General features: G+C 49.1%; 1 protein-coding gene across 3 annotated transcripts in view; it reads right to left on the bottom strand.

Annotated features, from left to right (window-relative positions):
• The window catches only part of ABCC1 (ATP binding cassette subfamily C member 1 (ABCC1 blood group)), a 155,605-nt gene that overhangs the window by 37,206 nt on the left and 94,634 nt on the right, over positions 1 to 23,765 (bottom strand). For all 3 annotated transcript variants that reach the window (XM_069569837.1, XM_069569838.1, XM_069569839.1), the window contains 6 exons: positions 23,493 to 23,696; positions 13,748 to 13,894; positions 11,765 to 11,852; positions 8,971 to 9,046; positions 6,321 to 6,447; positions 1,723 to 1,899 (listed from right to left, as the gene is read on the bottom strand). In XM_069569837.1, the coding sequence (XP_069425938.1) occupies positions 1,723 to 1,899; positions 6,321 to 6,447; positions 8,971 to 9,046; positions 11,765 to 11,852; positions 13,748 to 13,894; positions 23,493 to 23,696 (819 nt within the window). The remainder of the gene's footprint in view (positions 1 to 1,722; positions 1,900 to 6,320; positions 6,448 to 8,970; positions 9,047 to 11,764; positions 11,853 to 13,747; positions 13,895 to 23,492; positions 23,697 to 23,765) is intronic.

Here is a 23,765-nt window from a genome sequence, read left to right as displayed (position 1 = left end):
TGGCTGTGCCCCAGGGGTGCTGCAATCCAGCCTGCACCCCACCAGCCAGCAGGAAGGGCAATGTTTGCTAATCTGAACCAGGGCACAAGGTCCATGGGGCCCTCCTGCAGCAGGTAAGCCAGCATCACTTGCATATCTGGCTGGAGTCAGAGTGGACACCTGCTAGGCTAACTGCCCAGCTCCCGTCCCAAGAGATGCCCACCCTCCCCCTGCTCTGAGACAGGGTCCTGGGAGCCAGGTTCATTATGAGAGTTCCTCTAGTTCACAGCTTTTTGGGCCCAGGCAGACATCAGACCCAAACTAAGCCAATCACATCCTCTCCCTCCAAAACTGGGTGCATGTGTACCTGAGAAGTCACTTTGGTCGTGTCCAACTCTGTGGCCCTATGGACGGTAGCCCACCAGGCTCCTCTGTCCATAGGATTCTCTAGGCAAGAATACTGGAGTGGGCTGCCATGCCCTCCTCTAGGGGGTCTTCCCAACCCAGGGATCGAACCAGCATCTCTTACATCTCCACAAGTGCCACCTGGGAAGCCCCCACATTGATTACTAGAGCCTAAACAAGGAGAGTAAGGAATCTCCAAGTGGCAGATATATACATTTTGGAAAAAAAACAACAAAGCTCCGCAGAAAAGCAGAGATGAAATTCAGAGGAGGAATCAGTCCCTTCCTGAGCCCCACCACATTCCAGCCCTTGGATTCCACACAATGCCTGTAAATTAAGTTCTCACTCAGGATTCTTTGCCACTTGAAAACCCCAAAAGCTCTAATAATTTTGTTTTTTTCTTTCCAAGGAACTGTAGGTTTCACTCAAATAAATGGCTAACGAAGTAGGAAAGTTGGTGTAGCCACTGGCTTGCATTAATAACTAAAAACAAGGGCGGGAAAGCTCTTTAGTTGGCTCCAGACCATTTGCACTCCTCATGTGCACACCACTTAACCACCAGGGCGCAACTGAGCAAGCCAGCCAGGCAGAGAGGAAAGCATGTGCAAAGGCCCTGAGATGGGAAGGGGCTCCGGAAGTCATTTGGCCTTCCTGTGCCTCCTTTTCCTCTACCATTACACAGAATTAACAGTAAATCCCATCTCCTGGGCTTGCTGTAAGGACAAGATATGTATAAAGTGTTTAGCACTGTGCCTGGCACATAGCAATTACTCCCTAAGTGTTAGCTATTGTATTATTATGTGCATCATTATCATAATGATAATGTTTTGAAAAGGGCTGTGGACATTTGAATCACTGACACCCCTATGCCCTGTATAGTGCCAACGGTCTTGGGACTTGTCTGTCATATGACCACAAAAGTAACATGCACTCTCTGGTTCTTTGTCTTCGGGTTCAACCAAGTGATTTGCTTTATGGGTAGAAAGGATGGTGTGCTTTACAAGACATCACATTTTGCTGTTCTTGTTGTTGTTCCCTTGGGCTTCTGCTGCTGCCATTGAAAAAGCTTGCCCCTGGGGAGCTGCTGTCCCCTCACCCAGGCCCTAGTAAGAAGCCACTGGGGAGACCTGAGCCACAGCCACAGCCTGGAACCGGGCTTAGCTGGCCTGCAATGTGGAACAGAGCCACCCAGCTGAGCCCAGCCTGGGTCACCCAGTCATGGTTGACCCACCCATAAGTAGCAAAGTGTTTAACATCATAAGTGACTGAGATTTTTTTGTGCTCGTTTGTTACACAGCAATAGCTAACTGATACGGGGCCATGCTGAAGTCTACTGACCTTCTCACCAATCTCTGTCCGGTCCCCACTAGGCAGGATTTCCAGGTCTGGGAGGAGGGCACAGGCTTCTATCACAGCTTTATAATACCGTTCCTGTAGCTGGCGTCCAAAAAGGATGTTTTCTCGGAGAGAAATGTTCTGAATCCAGGCCTGCTGTGGGACGTAGGCCACTGAGCCCTAGGTGGCAAACAAAGAAGGTGGCAGGACAGACAGACTTGGTTATCAAGAGAGCAGCCGGCCTACACCCTGTCCAGGAAGGCCTTACTGCACAAGATACCTTCATCACATCTATGGTTTCAACAAGAGGGAAACCAAGTCCCAAAGGACTATAGACACCAGGGCCAGGATCAGAGTCCATTCTAGGCCAGTCACTGGCTCCAATATTGAGAGTTTGAGAGCTGAAGTCCTTGTTAATGAGATTAGTTATATATTTAGTAACTATTCACTGGATAGCAGCAAACAAAACGCCTAGCTCCCCTACGCTGCACACCTGAATCTTATAAAATGCTGTACATCGTCTGTGCGCTAAGTCGCCTCAGTCACATCTGACACTCTGCAACCATATGGACTGTAGCCTACCAGGCCCCTCTCTCCATGGGATTCTCCAGGCAAGAATAATGGAGTGGGTTGCCATGCCCTCTTCCAGGGGATCTTCCCAACCCAGCGATCGAACCCACGTCTCTTATGTCTCCTGCACTGACAGGCAGGTTCTTTACCACTAGCACCACCTGGAAGCCCGCACATCATCTATATTTCAACTTAAGAAATTTTATAAAATATTTAAAATAAAATAAACTTTAAAATAAACAACAACCAAAACCTCCTGGTTCCCAAGAAAGGGAAGTACCTGAATAATAATAATAATAAAAATTATTTGATTATTGTTGTGGTACAGGCTAAGAGAGAGAAAAATACAAGACTTTCCAAAAAGTCCTTTAAAAGGAAGACTTAACCTATACTGGAAAAGAATCTGAAAAAGAATACATACACACATTTACCTGAATGACTTCACTGTACACTAGAAACTAACACAACATTGTAAATCAACTATAGTTCAATTAAAAAAAAATTTTTTTTTTAAGGGAGACTTAGTTTGGGACAACATTAAAAGAGCCCTTGAGATTTCCTTGATGAAATTTAAGCAAAGATATCTGTATAAGAACCGTCCGTTTCTAAAGTTGCTGTATATTTCCGCATAATGCAAGGTGTCAGAATGGCATAAGAACAAAGACTACGGGGAGGGCATTTGTTTCATGTATCTCAGTAACTGAAAAAAAATAATTTAAACAAGGACTGACAGGTGAAAATAAGTTGGTCTGATAAAGAGAAGAGGAAAGAGCATTTCAGTCTGAGGAACTGCGAGAGAGGGAGGCAGGGGACAGACAGGCTCCAGGTTAGACATTTACACGTGACCTCTGCCTGCGTTTCTTGAGGGGACGAAGAAGTGAGCTTCAGGTTGGATGCTTACAACTAGTCTCCTCTTTGCATTTCCTGAGACAGGAGAGGTGGGCTCCAGTCAAGGCATTTACAGTCAGCCTATCTGCCCTCCAAAATGGAACAACAGAAACAGGGTAAATAGGCAGTCTTTGTCTTGCAAATATCCTTAAGAGAATAGTCATGGCCAGGACAAAGAAGGGCAAAATCCTGTTTGGGTAAAGGATTAAGGGATCTCCACTCCCCTCCTTTTTCTGGAACAAAGGAGACACTGCACAAGCATGGGAAGGCTCTTTAGGGTCAAAAGTCAGAGAATAATGCCAGACCATAATGAGTCTTACTCCTCCCAGAAGCCTTCACTTTGAGACCCATCTTGGCTAAGGTGTGCACACCTCAGGGGAAGACAAAGACATGGAAAACGGCCCCCTTATGAAGGATTTAAACTTCCGAAAAGCAACTACGAACTCTCTGAGTTTGCCCACGAAGCTTTTTGCAGGCACTTTTCTTTTCAACAAACTTTTTACTTTACTCGTACCTTCTGCCTCCTCTCCTGAATTTGTTCTTGACCAAGTGGGCAAGGGCTAGGGCTAGGGACTCAGGCCCTAACTGCTGGCTCCTGTGGTCCAGGGGTTAGGACTCCCAGCTCAGGAAACTAAGACCTGGCTGCCAGCTGCTGCTCACTGCCACTTGCTGCAAGCTGCCCCTGGACTGCTGTGTGTGTCCAAAATCAAGAGGAACTTCGCAAGTCTGAGCAACGGGAAGGCCAGTGTGATGGGACCATGATGTGAGAGGAAGACAGGCAGGAAGGAGCTGGGGGGTGGGAGGGGACTCACACGAGGCTGGTAGTCCTAGTGACGCGCGCGCGCGTGCGTGTGTGTGTGTGTGTGTGTGTGTGTGTGTGTGTTAGTTGCTCAGTTCAGTTCAGATCAGTTTAGTAGCTCAGTAGCGTCTGACTCTTTGCGACCCCATGGACTGCAGCCCACAAGGCTCCTCTGCCCATGGAATTCTCCAGGCAAGAATACTGGAGTGGGTTGCCCATTCCCTTCTCTGGGATGAGAAGTATGAGCTTCACTAAAAGGGCAAAGGGGAGCCCTCAAAGACTGTTAAATAAAGGGATGCTAGGAGGATGAGGCTGGAAATGAAACCCAGGGAGCCCAGCTCTTCATCTCCACTCTCAGATAAATAACCAAACTGCTGACGTCAATATCCTAACTTAAAGTGGCCAGACTGTCACAAAGCCTCACTGCAGAACCCACAGGTAATTCCCACAGTATGCATGAGCCCTACCAACTAAACTACTGAGACAAAATAAACATTTTAAACACATTTCCCGCACTTTCCTTGTTGTAGTTAGTTGCTCAGTTATGTTCGACTCTTTATGACCCCATGGACTGTACCCTGCCAGGCTCCTCTGTCCATGGAATTTTCCAGGCAAGAATATTGGAGAGGGTTGTCATTCCCTTCTCCAGGGGATCTTCCTGACTCAGGGATCGAACCTGGGGTCTACCTACATTGCAGGTAGCCCTTCACTTACCAAGGCAAAATAACCAGTCACAAATAAATCTACAACCTCATCAAACCCCAAATATTCAAACACCCTCACTTTTTGGTCCATCATCTATATATTCAGTGGTTCTCAACTGGGGGTAATTTTGCCCCCCCAGGGGACATATGTGACAATGTCGAGAGACACTTGTGGCTGCTTCTGGCATCTCATGGCAGAGGTCAGGGATGCTGCTGAACACCCTACAGTGCACAGGACAGCCTCCACAGCAGAGAATTATCTGGCGTGAAATGTCAATAGGGCTGTGATTGTGGAAACCCAGGGTTAATCGAACAGAAGGCAATGTGGATCCCAAAATGATCCCGAGTCTTTTTCCAATTAACCTAGCTCATGCTGCTTATGAACTTTACTTTATAACATGTATTTGAAAGTAATGACAGATCATTTCTTAAAACAATAGGTCCAAGGGATCTTCCTGACCCAGGGATTGAACCTCCGTCCCTTGTGTCTCCTGCACTGGCAGACACGTTCTTTACCACTAGCGCCACCTGGGAAACCCTCATTAGTCTGGACCCAACTATCATACACTTTGCTCTAACGCACATTAGGCTCAAGGGCATATGATCATCAACAAAGAAAGGATTTTGCTCTGAAATGAAAACTATGGCACAAACCAGCATCCCCCAAAAGTAGACTCCAGGAGACAGTAATCTTAAGACATAAGGAGTTGCTGTCTAGGCAATGAAGAGGTGCAGGCAAATGTGTCTGGGAACGCAGGATTAACCAAAGTTAAACAGGTGGTTTTTTTCGGCCCCCCCTCCCTGCAGGACTTATCAGAGCCTTTAAGTGTTCAACAGGAAAGGAATCAGAATCTGTACTATTTCCCAAGCTTGTTTGAGCCCAGGACTCTTTATTCCCTGAACAGTAAGATGAATTTGCTGCAGATCACGCTCCAAGAAATGCTGGTATCAACAAAACTCTGGAAGAAAATATCCTCAACGCCAGGGAAGGGTCTTGGGGGTGAGGGACAGAGCTAAATGCCAAACAAGGCTCCTGATTCTGATGTTACACATCTGTTCACTAAGGCAGCCTCTTAAACTCTCTCCCAAGACACTGCAACTCAGTTCAAAACACTGTGTATTTAAAAGCAGTAAAAACAGTCTCTTTTTAGCCCCATATTAAGAATCCAACAAACACTGAGAATTTAAATAAGTCCCTTAAAAAGAATTCTCCAAGGAAATATTCCAATGACATCAATAAAAAATTTTAAGTGTTGTTACATTTGCCAAAAGAGATACAAGGAGAACCACAAAGAGAAAGAAGAAGCCCGAAAGAGCCATGCTTGAGGCGGCCCCAGGATGCACACTGCAGGGCGGCGATGGGGAGGGAGTCGAGGGCAGAGGGTGGACCAGGGGGCATTCGTGTGTTTACTAAATACTTATCCAGTGCCTACTACATCCCGGGCACTATTCTAGGTGCTGAGACACAGCAGGAACTAAATGACACCACAATCTTGCCTTCTAGGAGGGCAGAGAAGAAGAGAACGAAGGAGTCCCCACCTGCTGAACAAGGTCATAAAAGGTCATAAAAGGAAACACTGCATTGCCCTTTGGCCTTCCCTTTGGCCGTGAGTTACCTGGCCCCCACCCAGGCCTCCTACCTTGACAGTCACGTGTCCCTCCACCTTGTCCATCTCGGCCAAGAGCGCTGAGAGTAGAGATGATTTCCCACAGCCCACCTGGCCCACCACGGCCACCAGGGAACCTTCCGGAACAGAGAACGTGATGCTGAAACGACATGACACACCCTGGGCTCAGATGGGGGAGCCTGGCTTCCCGACGCTGGATGGGCCCCGAGTGGGGAGAGAGGGAAGGCAGGGTTGTCCAGAGTCTTGAGGTCTGGACATCACTCCCGCTGTTTCTACAATGAGCTTATTAGTTCAGAGAACTGCCCCCAGAGGCTTCTGTGCCAGGCCTGACACAGCTGCATCTTAGGAAAGACCCTGCAGGAGCAACCTGAGACAGGAGAAGGGGGCTTGAGTGGAGGGGGATTCCCTTCACCTGGGGGCATGATGCAGGTGCTCAAGGAAGGGTACGTGTGTGCTCACTTAGTCATGTACAACCTTTTGCAACCCCACGGACTGTAGCCCACCAGGCTCCTCTGTCCATTGAATTCTCCAGGTAAGAATACTGGAGTGAGCTGCCACGCCCACTCAGGGATTGAACACACATCTCCTGCACCTCCTGCATTGCAGGTGGATTCTTTGCTACTGAACTAATGGGGAAGCTCAACAAAGAGGCCACCCCAAAACCAAGGCTAGAGGAAGGGTGAGCATGACCCAGACACCTGGGGACAGCCTGAGGAAAGGCCCGTGGGTGTGAAATCACAGGTGTGGCCACAGGTAGACACATCAATGACACAAGATGAGGCAGGGAGTGGGGGGGCAGTCCTGAAGAGGTGGGTGGGTGGCGTCCAGACTCGAGAGGGCCCCGGAGGACATGCTTCCCAGCTGGAAGCCAGACAGGAGGGCCTAACACATGTGAATCAGAGTTTCAGAAACATGTCTCTACTGACATAGCCCTTTGGCGGATATAACAGTAATCAAAGTATTGGGCTGGCCAAACTGTTTGTTCAGGGTTTTCCATAAACTGCTACAGAAAACTCCAAATACACGTTTTGGCCAACCAAACACAACAGGCTCAACACTCTGCGGACAAGATGGGCTGCCACACGTCATAGGACCAGGCCCGGCCCTCCACAGCAGACAGCAAAGTGGAGATGGGGGATCCCACCCACTGGGGGAGGGTGGGCATGTCCAGGGCCTCCTTGGGTTCACCTACATTGGCTGCTCTTTCCAAGAGCTGCTATTATGATTTCAACATATTGGTGGAAAGGTTGGAAAGGCTGATGGCTTTTGCTCACATTGTTCAATTCTTTCGTACATGCTACGTGGTCACACCGATTGCTCTTTTGTCACACCGATTGTTCTTTTGTTCTACGCTGGGAGGAAAATGGATGAAGGGGCCAGGACAGAACAGTCAGTCCAGTGAGGCAGCTCCTGTGATCATCCAGGCAAGATGGGAAAATTTTATAGGTCTGGATGGAGAAATCTGGGGTCGGTGGGGGTTGAAGGGTGGATATTCAATGGGTTGGTCAAGGGAGGGTGACGGGAACAAAAAGTTCTTTGAGGCTGGAAGGACAGACAGAAGGACAGAGGCATAGACACAGACTACTCACTTATGAAGCAGGACAAGAGAAAAGCTAAAGTTGAAGCTGACATGAGTTAAGTTAGACATAAGCAAGGACTTCCTAAACATGCAGTCCCATCCAGGGTAGCGTTACACAGACTCGTTTCTCCAGAAAGTCTGATCTGCCCCTCCCCACATCCTCAAATAAAACACCGCGGTAATTTGGCTACTCAGTAAGGGGGCAATTATTTAGGGGCATGGAGGGATATAAATCTGGCCCCTAAAAATGTCCTGTCTGGCCCTGTGATGGGGGACTCCTTAAGGAAGTCTGAGATCCCCGGAGCAAGGCCTGCAGTTGGAAAGAACTCAGAGGCATTTGACAAGCAGCCGGGGAAGCAGGTCAATTCCCAGGATGCCGTGACTTAGAAAAATAAGGACTGAGGTGGGCAGTGTCTCAGACATAGAAATGGCGGGAAAGGGTGAACCAGGCAGCTAACAGAGAGGATGGAAAACAACCCAGCCTGATATCACATGTGAGCGGACAAGTTTTCAGCAGACCCAATCCTTCCTGCCACCATCACAACTTCCGACCCACTCAGCCAATCAGTGTGCTCTGTCTCTTCTGGCACAGCGATTGGCTCATGGAGAAGCACGTGACCCAACCTGGGCCAATAAGAGGCAAGTGGGTCTCCTGATGACATAGGAGGGACATCTGGAGTCGATGGGGGCCATTTGGACCTTGAGGGAAGAGGACGTCTGAGAAGGAAGCAGCACAGATGGCTGGGGAACAAAGACACGAAGGAGAGGCACTGTCTGAGTCCCCGGATCACACCAAACCTGAAAGTGAACCTTGGCAGTTACGAGAACCAGAAGTTTCTCTTTGTTGCATAAGCCGATCTGGGCAAGGTTCGAGTCACTCACAGTATGAGGGAACCCTCTGAGCTAGGCCCACGGTCATCTGCTCCCCCCCGAAGCCCAAGCAGGTGCGACGGGACCTGCCGGATGAGCCGAACTGACGCTCATTAAGGCAAAGTGACCCATTCACGGTTACAGAGCTGGAGCTCGCTGGAATTCAGACCTGCGTTTCCCAGGGCCCCGTGTCTCTCTCCACGTCCCACTTACCCATGCAGCGTGGGGGGATCATTCCTGGCCCACGTGAATGTGGCGTTCTTCACGGTGATGCTGTTCGTGGCTCCAGCTGGAAGGCACCAGAGATAACACGTCAGGCGGAGGTGCCGCCGCGGCCTGCGCTGGAGCAGCAGGCTCTTACTTTTTGTTTTTCCCTATCAGGCAGTTCAACTCCAGAGGCTGGACACCCATGCTAGGCATTATCTGGTCACATCAGTCACTGTTTCTGAAGAACTTCAACCAGCAGCTCTGGAAGCGGCCTCCACCCAGAGAGCCGAAACCACGAGAGGGCTCTGCCTTTAAAAGATAGGAGGCCGCACAATCTGGGAGGGCCAGGGACCCCCCGGGGCCTACCGTACTCATTCCTGGGAGCTTCCGGCAGCTCTGGGGGAGGGGCGGGGGCGGGGTGAGCAGAAGCTAAGGGCACAGGGCGCCAGCAGCTCAGGCTGGCCCTCATTACACCTCCAGGGCCCCTCCTCTAATGTTCAAAGTAGGGTCCTTCACCCTGAAACTCCCGGATTCCGGGGCGGCCTCCTAACTCACTTCCCTGCATCCCCTCTCTCCCTTCCTCCAGCCACGACGCTCACGTCAGGGCAGGTCAGTCTTCCCCTCAACACCAACCTCTGTAAACTGTGCAAACTTGGGGATGCAACAGGAAATGGGGAATCGTGGCAGGGGAGGGGAAGGAACGCCAGACAAAGTCTGCGTAAGGCGGCCCTACGTGTTCTAGCCCCTCTGCCTGCATCAACATTCCCTCCTTTTATTCTCTTTTTACTCCATGCCCCTCACTTACACAAACAACTTCTGACCTAAATGATGAGGCAACTTGAAACCATCTAAAGAGAAGATGGGCGGGTGGGGGGGGTGGGGTGGGGGGGTATGGGGGGGTGCTTCTAAGTTGTCAAAGGCATAAATAAATTGCCCCACCCACCAAAGCAACAAAATCTGTGAGGAGCGGAAGTTACTGGTTAACCGAACTTAACCTGCCTGGCTCCCATCTGTCCCCTGTAACAGCAAACAAGGAGGAAGCTGGAAGGTGCTATTTAAGGAATTTAAGAAAAGCCACTAGAGTCGGCCAAGCTAGAGGCTATAAGACTTGGCCAGGAGCTGCCTAGGGGCCCCCATCTGGCACCTGGAGAGTGTGGATAAACTTCTCAAAGGCTGAGCACCTAAGAGTGGCTGCCTTCAGGGCAGGGAATCGGGGCTGAGGCCTCAACTGAGGCCTGGACCCAGGCCCAGGGGTTTTCCAATGTGACTCTTGCTGTGAGCTGATCTGGGGAGCTTGAAACCTCCTTGGTTGACCCCAAACCCTTGAGTAGATGGCATCATTCTGCAACGTGTGTGTGTGTACATGTCTGTGTACACATGTGTGTGTGTGTGTGTTGGGGGCAGGGAATAACTCGATCCTCAACACAACAGAAACTGGACAACCACAGGCCAGGGAAATCGGGAGGGAGGTTCCAGGAAGTGGTGGTTCTCAACTAGGGGGTGACTTTGATCCCCCAGGGACACAATGTCTGGAGACATTTTCAGTTGTCGAACCTGGGATGGGTGTTACTGGCACCTAGGGGTGCTGCTCAAGCAGCCTATAGCACTGGTCAAAAAACTCTGGGTTTTTCGTAACATTATGCAGAAAAACTCAAATGAACTTTCTGGCCAACTCAATACAACGTACAGGACATCCCCACAGCAAAGCGACCCTGACCCGAATGTTGGTGGTGCTGAGGCTGAGGGGCGTGGCCCCCCATGCCAACCGCCTCGTACATACATGGGGGGATCGACTACCATGATCTTTGTTTGTCAAGTGCTGTGCTGGGTGTTCCACGCACCACTGAGGACATCTGAATGCCTGCTGCACCGCTCACATGTACACACCTGCTACACTGCTCACGCGTGTACATGCGATGTGCTGCTCACATGCATACGCACGTTCATCCCTCTGACCACATCGACTGGGCTTGGGGGCCAGACTCTGTGGGTTCAAATCCCGTGTGGCCATTTCCTAGCTGGAGAAGCACAGGCAAGTTAGTTAACTTCTCTGTGCCTCACTTTCCTCATCTGTAAACTGAGATTGTTAATGGGTTCAACCTCACAGGGCTGTCATGAGGAGAAAAATGAGGCAACACAGACAGTCCTTAGAACAATGACTGACACATAGCGGGTGCTCAGTAAATCTCAGTGCGGAGACGTGGAACCACGGGTGAGAACACAGATTATGCTGACGGGCTGCAGATGTGAATCCTGACTACTTCGTACTAGTGTGTGAGTTACCCAGGCAAGCGTCCTCATCTGCTGATGGAGGGTTTCCACAGCTGCAGTGAGCAATGGACGGGTGAGTATGGTGACGTCCTTAGGACAGGACACACCTAGCGGGCGTGCCATTGCAATGAAAGCAGTTACTACCACTAGTGCTATGAATATTTCTTATTGAGTGCCTGGAGATCCCTGCTCAGGGGTCCGCTGGGAAAGGATAAATCAATAAGCTACAGGATAACAAATCTACCAAACACAAAAGAAAGAAAGGCACTGTCCTTTCCATTGCCCAGATGGGGAAAGTGAGGCTCAGAGCAGTGAAGTGACCCGCCTGAGGCAGCACAGCTGCAGGGGTGGCGTCTGCTGAGTCTCCAACTTCCTCAGTTTGCTGATTCGCCCAGAATGGAGTGGAAGCTGGGGCCCTGGAACCTGGCCCTCGGGGAGGGGTGGGCCTCTCACAAGAAGGCGAGATAAGAGAGGTGCACTTTCACCCTCCTGGGAAGGCCTGTAGGTGGTCCACGCTCCCCGGACGCACCGTCTTTGATGGGCCGGCGCTGGATGCTGTCAGGGTCCAGGTCCTCATGGGACAGGAAGACCCTCAGGCGCTTCAGGGAGACGCTCGCCTGCACGGAGAGCAACAATAGGCTGCAGTTATTTTTAAACACGTTTTTGCAAAAACAGACCCGAAGCTAACTCACAGTGGTTTCCCCTGGGTGCGGAGGGGCCCACATCCTCTCTTTTCTGTGAAGTTTCTGCATTTCCTACCCCGAGCGGACGCCTCAGAAGAAAAAATTAAATGGGTCTGGGTTCTAGTGTATCTTCCTTTAAAAGGCCCACAGGTGGCATTACAGAGGAGGGTGGGGGACCATCCTGGCTGACGAGACTTGAGAAGCAACCGAAGGCAATTGGTCTTGCTTAAGATAAACTTGAAACTCGGAGATAAAGTTGTCCTGAAGGCTGAATGCACTACACAGTGGCTGTGGCCAAGGATACTGTATGATAAACTCCACAGCTGCTAAGAGACGAGAACTGCATGGCTCCCATCACAAAAAACAAACGATAACCGTGACAGGTGACCGAGGTATAGCTGACGCTATGGTCGTAACAGCAGTGCCACAAGTCCATGTATCAAATCACTATGCTGTGTGTACTGAACATACGTTCACCAAAAACAAATTTTAAGAAAGCAAAGGTTCTGATTTAAACAGCCCAATAGCAAGGACATTTCTGAGAGATAATCCAGAAAATTTTAATATGGAACAAGTATTATTTTAAGAGATTACTGTTACTTCTGTTAGATCTGATAATGGTGTTACTTATGTAAGAAGAAATGCATGCTGAAATATTTATGGGTGAAATGCCAAGAGATCTGGGATTTCCTTTAAAATTCTTCAGCGAAGAGAGAGAGAAAAAGGAATGAAGGGAGGAAGGAAGACAGAGGATCGGATGAAGTAATCACGGCAAAACGCTGGATCTGGGTGACGGGCACGCGGCATTCTTATACTATTCTCGCCACTTCTGCATACACGTGAAATTGGTCATAAGAAGAAGGGGTTTTACTGGCTTATTTTTTAAAAGCTTTGACCAGGGCTTGGACAATGAAACCTTAAGGCTTATTTGTCAATGTGGCTAATGATACAGTTTTCATGGAAACGTGTGGACAATTAGGGAGAAGAGTGTGACCAATGCCGTGGGCAGGAAAGTGCAGGAGCTTCAGAGGGTATAAGTGTGACTGAGTGGCTTCCTTTCCTTTAGAATCACCACCCGGGCCAGGGGCTTCCAGGGAGTCCAGCTGGAACTTCTCAAATGGTGAGCCAAGCCCGTGAGTGGGTTGCAAAACCAATTTAGTGGCGGCACATTTTTTTAAATTTTATTTATTTTTAATTGAAAGATAATTGCTTCAATTACAATATTGGTTTGATTTCTATAATACATCAGCATGAAGTAGCTGGAGATGTAAGAAACAGAACATGGTACGACAGGGCAGGGTGGAAGAGACTCAATTAGAAGAGGATCCAGAAAGAATCTTGTGGCGCTCAGGAAAGCCTAGCTGCAATAACTTTTGTTTCATACACCTGGGGCATCCCAGGTGGCGCAAGGGTAAAGAACCCGCCTGCTAATGCAGGAGACACGAGACGTGGGTTCGATCCCCGGGTCAGGAAGATCCCCTGGAGAAGGAAATGGCAACCCACTCCAGTATCCTTGCCTGGAAAATCCCATGGACAGAGGAGTCTGGTGGGCTACAGTCCATGGGGTCGCAGAGTCAGACATGACTGACTGAGCACAAGCACGTGCACACACATACACTTGGGTATGCATGTCAGTAAATAAAAACATCTCTTTTTCTTTAGGGCAGGACCAACAAAAGCACAAAGGTCCCGGCCTCAATCACCATCCCCCCCGCCCTGAGCACAGTGGGACAAGTCACACAGAGGCAGCTGCATCCAGGGGACTTCCGTGCCCTTTGGCCTTGTTTCCCCCAAGCCCCTTCCCTGAAACCCCCCGGTCTCGCCTGTACCTGCACAATGCTGCTGATGACCATGGGGAGGATATTCAGGGGGAAGCGGAGGATGTTGAACAAGGCCAAGGACACGAAGGCCTTCTGGGCATCCAGGATATTGTTCTCGTCGACGGTCACATAGACGGCAAATGTAGACAGGGCCACCTGCAAGCAGGCAAGGTCAGAATCTCAGTCACAGGAGCAGTGGCACATGCCCAAAGCCTAGCATACAGCAGGCACTCACTAAACACCCAGAGAATGAACTGGATAAACCAATGGCTAGGAGCCAAAAGTCCCGGCCATTCCCACCACCATTCTCCAGGGGACAGTGAACAGGCATTCAAGGGGTCCCTCAACATCACCAAGCGAGATCAAACCTCTGAGCCAACGTCAGTGCAGTGCCCTCTGCCCAAAACAACTTTCCCATCCAGTCTCTCCCTGTTCTGAGAGGATGCCCAACTCACAACAGCCCCAAGACCACTCTCCATCCTTGTTGCTACTGTTTAGTCGCCAGGCTGTGTCTGACTTTGTGACCCCATGGACTCCAGCACACTAGGCTCCTCTGTCCTTTACTATCTTCCAGAGTCCGCTCAAACTCACGGTCATCGAGTCAGTGATGCTACCTAAGGATCCCATCCTCTGTTGCCCCCTTCTCCTCCTACCTTCAATCCTTCCCAGCACCAGGGTCTTTTCCAGTGAGTCGGCTCTTGACATCAGGTGGCCAAAGTACTGGAGCTTCAGCATCAGTCCTTCTAATAAGTATTCAGGGTTGATTTCCCTTAGGATTGACTGGTTTGATCTCTTTGCTGTCCAAGGGACTCTCAAGAGTCTTCTCCAGCACCATCCTTACACCCTGGTTTATTTTTCTTCATAACACCTATCACTACCTTACATTGTAAGATCACAGACATTGAGTGTCTGTCTTCTGCACTGAAATGCGAACTCCACAAAGGTAGGGACTTGTGTATGTGGCCGTATCCTCAGTGCCTAGAATGACCCCAGGAACACAGGAGCCCTGAGACCTCAGGCAAGTCACCTCCTCTCACCAGCCTCCACTGTCTCATTTGTGAAATGGGGGTGGACATGGAGGACTCATACCACTGCTGAAAGCTCCTTCCAGCTCAGAGCACCCTCAGGAAAGGAACGTAGGTTTTTTTAAAAAAAGAAAAAACAAACAGCCAAAGGTCTTCAGCCTACTCCCTTCCCCACAAAATCAGACTTTCCTTAAGTCCTGTGGGGAGGCTTGGGATTTCAACTCCCAGGCAATGGGAATTTGGGTTCAGCTGTCTGAGACAGTAGGCCCTCCCTCACCAAGAAAAAGGAAAGACTCCGAATAATCCAAGGCTGGGCAGCACTGTTTAGGTGGGAAAAGATCAACAGGTGTCTCCCCGGGGCCCGCCCCTTTGCTGGGGCCAGCACAGTACCAGGTGTTGCCAGCGAGGCTAACAACATCCCCTGGAGGTCACCAGCACACATTACCAAGGCAATCTGGAAAACCTTGGACCCAGCAGATGGGCACAAGTCTCCAACCCCACGTTAGCCCAGGTTCCAAGAGCCATTAAAGGCTTTCCCTGGGGGAAAATAAACCGCCTGGGACCTCATTCTTGAGCTCGGGACAGATGGCCAGCAATCAATCAGGAGATCCCAGTGTGGCCAAGATTCTGGCGCAGCTGAGGTCCGGGATATTTTCAGGGTCTCAGCTGCCTCATTTCTTTGCTACCTATTAGAAGGTAATACATCTTAAACATTAAACCCATAAGCTCTGCTTGTTTATCAGCTGTGTGACCCTGGGCAGTAGACAGCCTCTGTTTTTCCATCTATGAAGTGGGAAATCAGGATAAGCATGCACAGGGCTTTTGGCAGCAAGGAACCAGGCACTAGTGAAAAGCGCTTAACCCTGTGCCTGGGGACCAGTAAAATGCAACAGCTGGCGGCTGTTTTATTTCTTGTTTTAGGACTCAGTTCAAAGTCCTTGGACTATTTTTCCAAAGAATCTATTAACCGGGTCCCAGTCGGTAAAGAATCTGCCTGCAATGCAGGAGACCTAGGTTTGATTCCTAGGTCAGGAAGATCCCCTGGAGAAGGAAATGGCAACCCACTCCAGTATTCTTGCCTGGAGAATTCCGTGGTCAGAGGAGCCTGGCGGGCTACAGTCCACGGACTCGCAAGAGTTGGACTCAACTTAGCAACCAAACCACCAAGAACAGGGCACTGGAAAGCAGAGCAGGTTCTGACATTAACAAGGGAGGTGACCCTGAGGGAAGGCATGGAAATTTTCCAGGATCTGTGGCCACAAGGGAGGTTAGGTGCTCAAAAAGCCACCGACACCCAATCCCTGGGAAGCCTGCACATGCTGGCTCCCCTCCCCCAGGTTCTGATGCCACACTCGCCTCCCACCTGGAGAGTCTCCTCACTCAAAACTCCCCCACCAGATCCACACAGAGGAACAGCATTCAACCTCAAAAAGGACTGAAGTGCTGATGCCCACTGCGCCACGGATGAGCCCTGAAAACATGGTCCTAAATGAAAGGAGACAGACATGGAGGCCACACACATTATATATGATTCCATTTAAATGAAATATCCAGAAAAGGCAAATCAAAATCAACCCTGAATATCTGATGCTGATGCTGAAGCTCCAGTACTTTGGTCATCTGATGAGAAGGGCCAGCTCATTAGAAAAGACTCTGATGCTGGGAAAGACTGAAGGCAGGAGGAGAAGGGCACGACAGAGGACGAGATGGGTGGATGGCATCAGTGACGCAGTGAACAGAGTTTGAGGAAACTCTGGGAGATGGTAAAGGACAGGGAAGCCTGGTCTGCTACAGTCCATGGGATCACAAACAGCTGGACACGACTGAGCAACTGAACAGAAACAGAGACAGACGGTAGAGAGAGGACGCCCTGGGTTGGAGGATGTGGAGTGACTCCAGTAAGTACGGGGTTTCCTTCTGGGGTGACGGAAGTGCTCTGGAATTAGGCAGTGGGGATGGCTGCCCAGCCCGGTGAATACAATAAACACCACTGAACTGCACACATAGATGTGGTGAATTATTTATCATTAAAATAAAATTTTAAAAAAAATCACCTGTCCAATATCAGTCTATTTTACTCACTGTAGAAGCCACAGTCTTGACTCAGGCCCCAGGATCTGACTGACTGGTAAACAACACAGCTCTGAACTTGTCTGCCCTCCTCTCCCACCACTCTCCCCACTCCTTCCCTCTGTTCCAGCCCCGCGGCCTCTGTGGTTACTCTTCCGTGAGGCAGACACAATCCTGCCACAGCGCCTCTGCACTCACTCTCCCTTCTCAAATGTCGGGCCCCTGACTGCCACCAGGTGAACACTCGGGTATCGCCTTTTCAGTGAAGTCTCGGATCATCCTTTTTTCTTTTTTGGCCGCAGAGTGCAGGATCCTAGTTCCCCGACCAGGGATAGAACCCACGGCCCATGCAGTGGAAACGTGGAGTCTTAATCACCGGATCGCCAGGGAACTCCCATGATCATCCCGTTTAAAAACTGTGAGCCCTCACAGCTGCTCTAGCCAAAACCTTTTTTTTTCCCGTTGCACTTATGACAGTTTAGCATACTATCTATTCTTTATGCATTCATTATGTGCACTGTCTATCTCTCCCAGTTAGAATGAATGAACGAACACCCCACGAGGGTGAGGGCTTTTGTCTGTAGTGTTCACCTCTCTATCATCAGTGCCTGGGATAGCACCTGGATCGTGGCAGACACCCAGAAAATGTTTGTGGGTGGGTGAGTGGATGGGTGGGATAGGTAAGTAGATGGATGGATTTGCAAGAAAGCACACACCCAGGGGTGTCTCTTCAACAACACAGAAACCAGGCATCTCACCACCAGGGTACCCCAGCTCCACTGGCCCGACTGATGGGTGACTGCTGGCAGCACGGGAAGGGCATTGAGCGGCCCTGTGAGATCTGCAGCGTCCGCTTCTCCAGGAAGTAGAGGGCACTCACTCATCCATCAGTTGCTAACTGGGCCCCCTCTGTGGACCAGGCACTGTGGACGGCGGGCTTGGAGATCCTGAGACTTACAGTCGAGCAGGAAATAGGTAGTAAACCAGGGTCTCTGGAGCAAGGGTGTCTGCCAGTGTGTGGAGGTGGCTGGGGAGCTGGGGTTTGCCACAGCCTTACAAACGGTGAGGGTCAAGGGTTTGGAAAATCCTTCACAAACAAGGAAGAATTACTGACCTCTCTGGGTGAAAACAGAGCCTCCCTTCACACTGAGAAATGGGGCAAAGGCCCAAACCAACGACCCCAGCCCAACCCCTAAAAACCTGCCGTGTCTTTGTGAGAACATCTGTTCCTTCTGCCTGGTTGGCATCCCCTCTTGTTGGTTGTAACAACACGTCAGTTTTCCTTTGGGCAGCTGAATCTCCCCCAACTTCAGTCCACGAGGTTCAGCCACAGATCAAATGTCCATATTACAGCCTAATCTCTGACAGAAGTCACATGATCCAGGCCTGGCCAATCCAAGCATCCCTGTTCCCTGACTCCAGTGATTCAGGGACAAGCACTCAATCAACCATAACCAGTGAGACTCAACCCCACAGCTTTGCTGTGGGAACTAATGGGAAAAGGGGAGCTCTCTCCTCATGGCGGTTACTGAGATGACAGGATCAACTGTAACTGCATGCTGACTTTGCATCTGACTAAGAAACCACTGTGGAGAAAGCAAAGGTAGGAGACAGGGAAGGAATTATACCCAAGATTATCTTTGGAGCACCTGGATCCAGCCATGCCTGAAACCCCAGTCATGCTTAAAACCAACATCTTCCTAGACTTTACAGTTTCGTGACTCAAAAATCTCCCTTCTTTTCATTTTACTTGAGTGGATCTAAGAGGTTTCTGCCACTTGCAAGATGGTTCCTAACTAATACAGTTTATCCAAATCTTCAGTCTATTCATTTAGTCAGTCATTCTACATACACCTAATGAGTGGGTACTATTTGCCGAGTCCACTATGTTTCAGTGGCTTCCCAGGCTGTGCTAGTGGTAAGGAATCCTCCTGGCAATGCAGGAGACTTAAGAGATCCAGGTTTGATCCTTGGGTAAGGAAGATCCCCTGGAGAAGGAAATGGCAACCCACTCCAGTATTCTTGCCTGGAAAATCCCATGGACAGTGGGGCCTGGTGGGCTACCTGCAAACAGTCAGACATGACTAAAGCAACTTAGCATGCACTGTGTTTCAGGGATATAAGCAATAAAAGAGAAGAGCCAGGCATGTTCTGGTTGGTGGAGAACTGCACAATGGGCAATCAGCATACAGAAGGGTAATTATTCTAAAGCAGGGACATACAAGGCACAGAGATGACAAGAAGCTCACAAACCTTCTAAGATAGCAAATGCTAAATACTGACGACTGCCTGGGGATGCTATTTTAGGAAAGTGCATTAGGTGGACATGAGGACATGATAAATGCCAGGCTCTATATTCCAGAAAAACAATCCCATCAATCCTGCCACATGGCATCCCCGTTCCTGCCTGACCCCTCAGGACTCTGTCTTCCATCACACCTACCAGAGGGTAAACACATCATCATCCTTGAAGTGCAGGAATCCACCAGTGGAAAGAACATGCAAACACCTTCCAAGGGACTCAGAGGCCACATATTTTATCCTAATGTAGGCAGAGGCTTCGATGTCTCGGCCAGGGTCAAGGTCCCCGACCGACTCCTAGGCTCATCTGTTTCATGACAAACAGCTCAGCCAACTCTGTCTCTGGAAGTCCACCATAACTCCAAAGCTGAATGGCAAACTGAAGGTCAAGAAAAGCCAGTCACACTTTTTAAGCAACTCTTGCTGTGCTTTCCTAAGGGAGACCAGGGCAGGAAATGATTATTTAAACGGTTGGCAGTTTGGGTGACTAGCTAGAAATGGCCAGGTTTTGTCAGAGGATCTGATGTGCAGAGCAAAGGGTTATGGGGAAAGATCCTTTCGTCCTAAGCATAACACAACTGACTGACTGATCGGACTTCAGATCTTTGCCTATTTATAAAAAAGAACAGAAAGGAATCCAAACATCTTGGATTTCTGTGTGATTTGCTATCACTAGTATGAAAGTAGATAAAATAGATGTATCAGTTGCAGTACATTTATTGTATATAGTCAATGTTATGCTGGTATACATGCAGGCTGTTTCCGTAAACACACAGAAGAAACTGGTATGGACAAGGAAGCTGGGTGATGGGGGCCGGTGGAGGCAAGAGCAGTGCCTTTCACTGCAGACAGGTGTTTCTCACCTGGGGATATTTTGATCATCATAACTGGGGAGATGGGAGGAGAGGTACCCTTGGCATCGAGTGGGGGAAGGCCAGGGATGCTGCTCAACATCCTACAGTGCACAGGACAGCTCCCCAAGAAGAAACAACGAATTATCCAGCCCCAAATGTCAGCAGTGCTGGAGCTGAGAAGCTCAGCTGCAGACTCTTCAGAACAGCTTTAACTATCTTTACCACACGAATGCATTACTTTCTGTTTTTAAAATAAAATGCATCATATATACAGTAAGGACTATTTAATAGTTGTATTTAATGCATAGAAACTATTGAACATTTGAGCCTCCAGAAAGTGGCTCAGACAGTAAAGAATCTGGCTTTGATGCAGGAGATGCAGGTTCGATCCCTAGGTGGGGAAGATCCCCTGAAGAAGGAAATGACAACCCACTCTAGCATTATTGCCTGGAGAACCCCATGGACAGAGGGTCCTGGCGGGATCGAACAGTTGGAAGAAAATAAGAACAACCCCAGTTAACTACCATGCAGTATTGTATTTTTTACTTTTAACAAAACAAAGAGAGTCACTAAGGACCTGGGGAAGGCTGGGGAGGCTGGAGTGTGAAAAGAATGAGACAGCAGACCCTTCCAGCCTGGAGTGTGGGAGAGTTTGAGCCGGAGGGGATCTTAGGGAACACAGAGACCCAGAACAGCTAAGTGACCTTGCTGCTTGGGCCAACTCCAGTCCACTAGCAGTGTTCATGCCCCTGGAGGACTGCTTGAGCATAATTCAGTGGAAGGGAACACCATGACTGTCCAGGGGTGTCGGCTGAGGCAAGGGGCCTGCGGAGGGCAGGGCCGCGCGCACAGCCCTGGGGCCCAACCCCTTCATCAAAGCCAAGTCAAGCCAAATGCTCATGGTCAGTCATGTCCCACTCTTTGAGACCCCATGGACTATAGCCTGCCAGGCTCCTCTGTCCATGGGGATTCCTAGGCAAGAACACTGGAGTGGGTTGTCATTTCCTCCTCCAAGAGATCTTCCTAGCCTAAGGATCCAACACGTGTCTCCTGCATTGCAGGCAGATTCTTTACCAGTGAGCCAGCAGGAAAGCTCCAGCCCCTTCATCTCTCCTGCTCAGAGATCCAGAGGCAGGGAGGTAAAATGACCAGCTGCAGGTCACTCCGTGAGCTGGCAGCAGAATTCAGCAGGCGTCCTGACTCTCAGAGAAACATTCCACTCCTCTAAGCCAAGACTCAGCTGGTTATGTCTCAGCCCATGAACTTAGGACGGAGTCTACATTTTCAAATGATCTAAAAAAACCCCCAATTTTTAAATGATCCGAGAAAACATTTCATGACATGTAGAAGAGTATACAAAATTCAAATTTCAGTGTCTATACAGTAATTTTTATAGGCTCACAGCCATACCCATTCATTCTGTCTTATCCATACCTACTTTTTTTTTTAATTTTTGGGCACACCCCACGGCATGTGGGATCTCGGTTCTCTGACCAGGGATTGAACCTATGCCCACTTTGGAAGGAGAAGTCTTCACCTCTGGACCACCAGTCAAGTCCCATCCATAGCCACTCTTGCACTACACCAGCAGAGATAAACAGCTGCCACAGAGATCACACGGCCAAGGACACCTAAATTATTCACTGGGTGGTCCTATACAGAACACTGTGCTTACTCCGCCTTTTTGCCCATGTTTTTCAAACATTAATGTGCATACAAATCCCCTGGCGGGGCAATTGCTAAAATTTAGATCTGTCTTGGCTTGGTCTGGGGTGAGGCCTAAGAGTCTGTATTTCCAATAAGCAACCTGGTGACGCCGATGCTACTGGTCTATGGGCCCCAGTGCTGAGGACAAAGTGTGGGCCCCAGGCCCACAGCAGCAGCAGCCCCTGGGAACACGTTAGAAATGTGAATACTCAGGGCCTTCCTAGACAGACTGGATCTGAAACTGGGCCCAGCGAGCATGGCTTTAACAAGGCCTGCAGGTGAGTGTGAGGCCTGCACAAGCTGGAGCATCACTGATTCCCACCACATTGCCTTGTGTGTGTGTTAAGAATCTAGAAGACATCAAGCTGAGCCTAACAAAATCCAGTATCCAAATGAATATACTTTGACAAACATCAAAAAAAGCAGGAGCTTCCTTAAACATTCCACCTGCAACTTGGTAGCCTATTAGAAAACTCTGTGTCTTATTTATGAAAATTGTGGTTTTGGTCATAGGAACTTCCCATAGGAATACATATTTGCCAATGTAAGTAAGAAGTAACACTCACTACTAGCACAACATTTTCAAAAAAGAATGACATAGTTAATAATACAAAGACAGAAAGAAAAAAGAAGCATGGCGGGGAGTGGTGGGGGGACGCATGATCTGAAGTCATCCTTAACAATGTTTAACTGTCCACTGGGCTTAAAGGGTTTCCACAGTCCCTCTCTATATGGTTCCTGGGTTTTCGGCCAGGTTGGGAAAACAGTAACTTACACTCTTGTCTTTAAACGTTTCAAGGATGGCCAGCTAGGAACAGACCCATTACAGGAACCCAAGACGTGTGTATCAGAACATTCAGTAACAGCAAAGAACAAGGAGCAGCCTAAAAGGCCAGCCATGGGAGATGGGTTAAGTCCACAACGGCACACCCACGCTCCGGACAAGTATACATCGTTCAAACAGATGAAGCAGAGCTGAATGCATGAACTGAGCAGTTACATACTAAGTCCAAAGGTCCAGAACACCATGTAAGTGTGACTCCTTTTGAATATATAATAAATATTTTTAAAATATCCACACACATCAACATTTTTTTCCTAAAAAGATATACGAAACTGTCATTTTGGAGGAAAGGGATAGATGGAAGGATAATATACCTTTATTACTTTTTATTTCGTAACTTTTCATATGATTTGAATTATTTTTTTCAATGAATGAGAAGTATTTGTTGACCACCTATTATGCACTGGTTCTGGCACTAGGGTACAGAAGGAAACAGAAAAAAATCTTTGCCCTCCTGGAGCTGACATTCTAGTGGAGAAAGACAATTCATGAAACAGTAAGCAACTTTTAGAGTGTGTTTGGCACGGCCACTTAGAGTGTGGTCCACAAGTCACTGCCAACCCTCCGTGTGTGACCAGATGCCCACAGATAAGGAGCTGACACCATCAAGTGGCTCAACTAAGACACCAAGCATGCAGCTTAGTTCTGCTGACTTTTTTTGTTTCTTAGCCAGACTTTTTGGATGAAGGACGCAGAGAGCAGAGGTTTATGTTCCAGCACGAGCTTCTCCGCTCACGGTGAACCTGTAACAGTTCCTGAATTGGCTGCTCCAGGTAGCCCTGGGCTAGAAGCCATTAAGTGCTGTGAATAAAACAAAGGGCAGGGGTGGTACTTTTAGAAAGAGTGGTCGGAGAAGACTGTGCTGAAATAGCGACTTCCGAAAAATACTTAGGCAATGACGACACGATAAAATATCTGACCGTGTGGGCCAGGAGAAATCCGGCTTCACTCACCAGGAAAGGGGTGCAGACCCAGGTGAAGGTCCCCACGGCGGCCAGGTAGGCAGATTTCTTCAGCACCTTCAGCTCTTCCTGCCGGATGGCCAGCACCTTGTCTTTGAATGCCAGCTCCCAGGCATAAAGCTTCAGCACTTTGATCCCATTGAGAATTTCATTCATCAGCTTAATCCGATTGTCCTTGCTCTTCATGTGGGCCACCTTGGAAGAGAGAAGCGGTCAACACCTCACGGTGGGGGGGCGGCTGGTCGCTCACTTCTGGCCCTGGCA

The sequence above is a fragment of the Ovis canadensis genome, chromosome 24, assembly GCF_042477335.2.
Source record: "Ovis canadensis isolate MfBH-ARS-UI-01 breed Bighorn chromosome 24, ARS-UI_OviCan_v2, whole genome shotgun sequence".
NCBI classification, from domain to species: Eukaryota; Metazoa; Chordata; class Mammalia; order Artiodactyla; family Bovidae; genus Ovis; species Ovis canadensis.
Note: the sequence above shows the minus strand (reverse complement) of the source record. Positions and strands in the feature narration are given on the sequence as shown.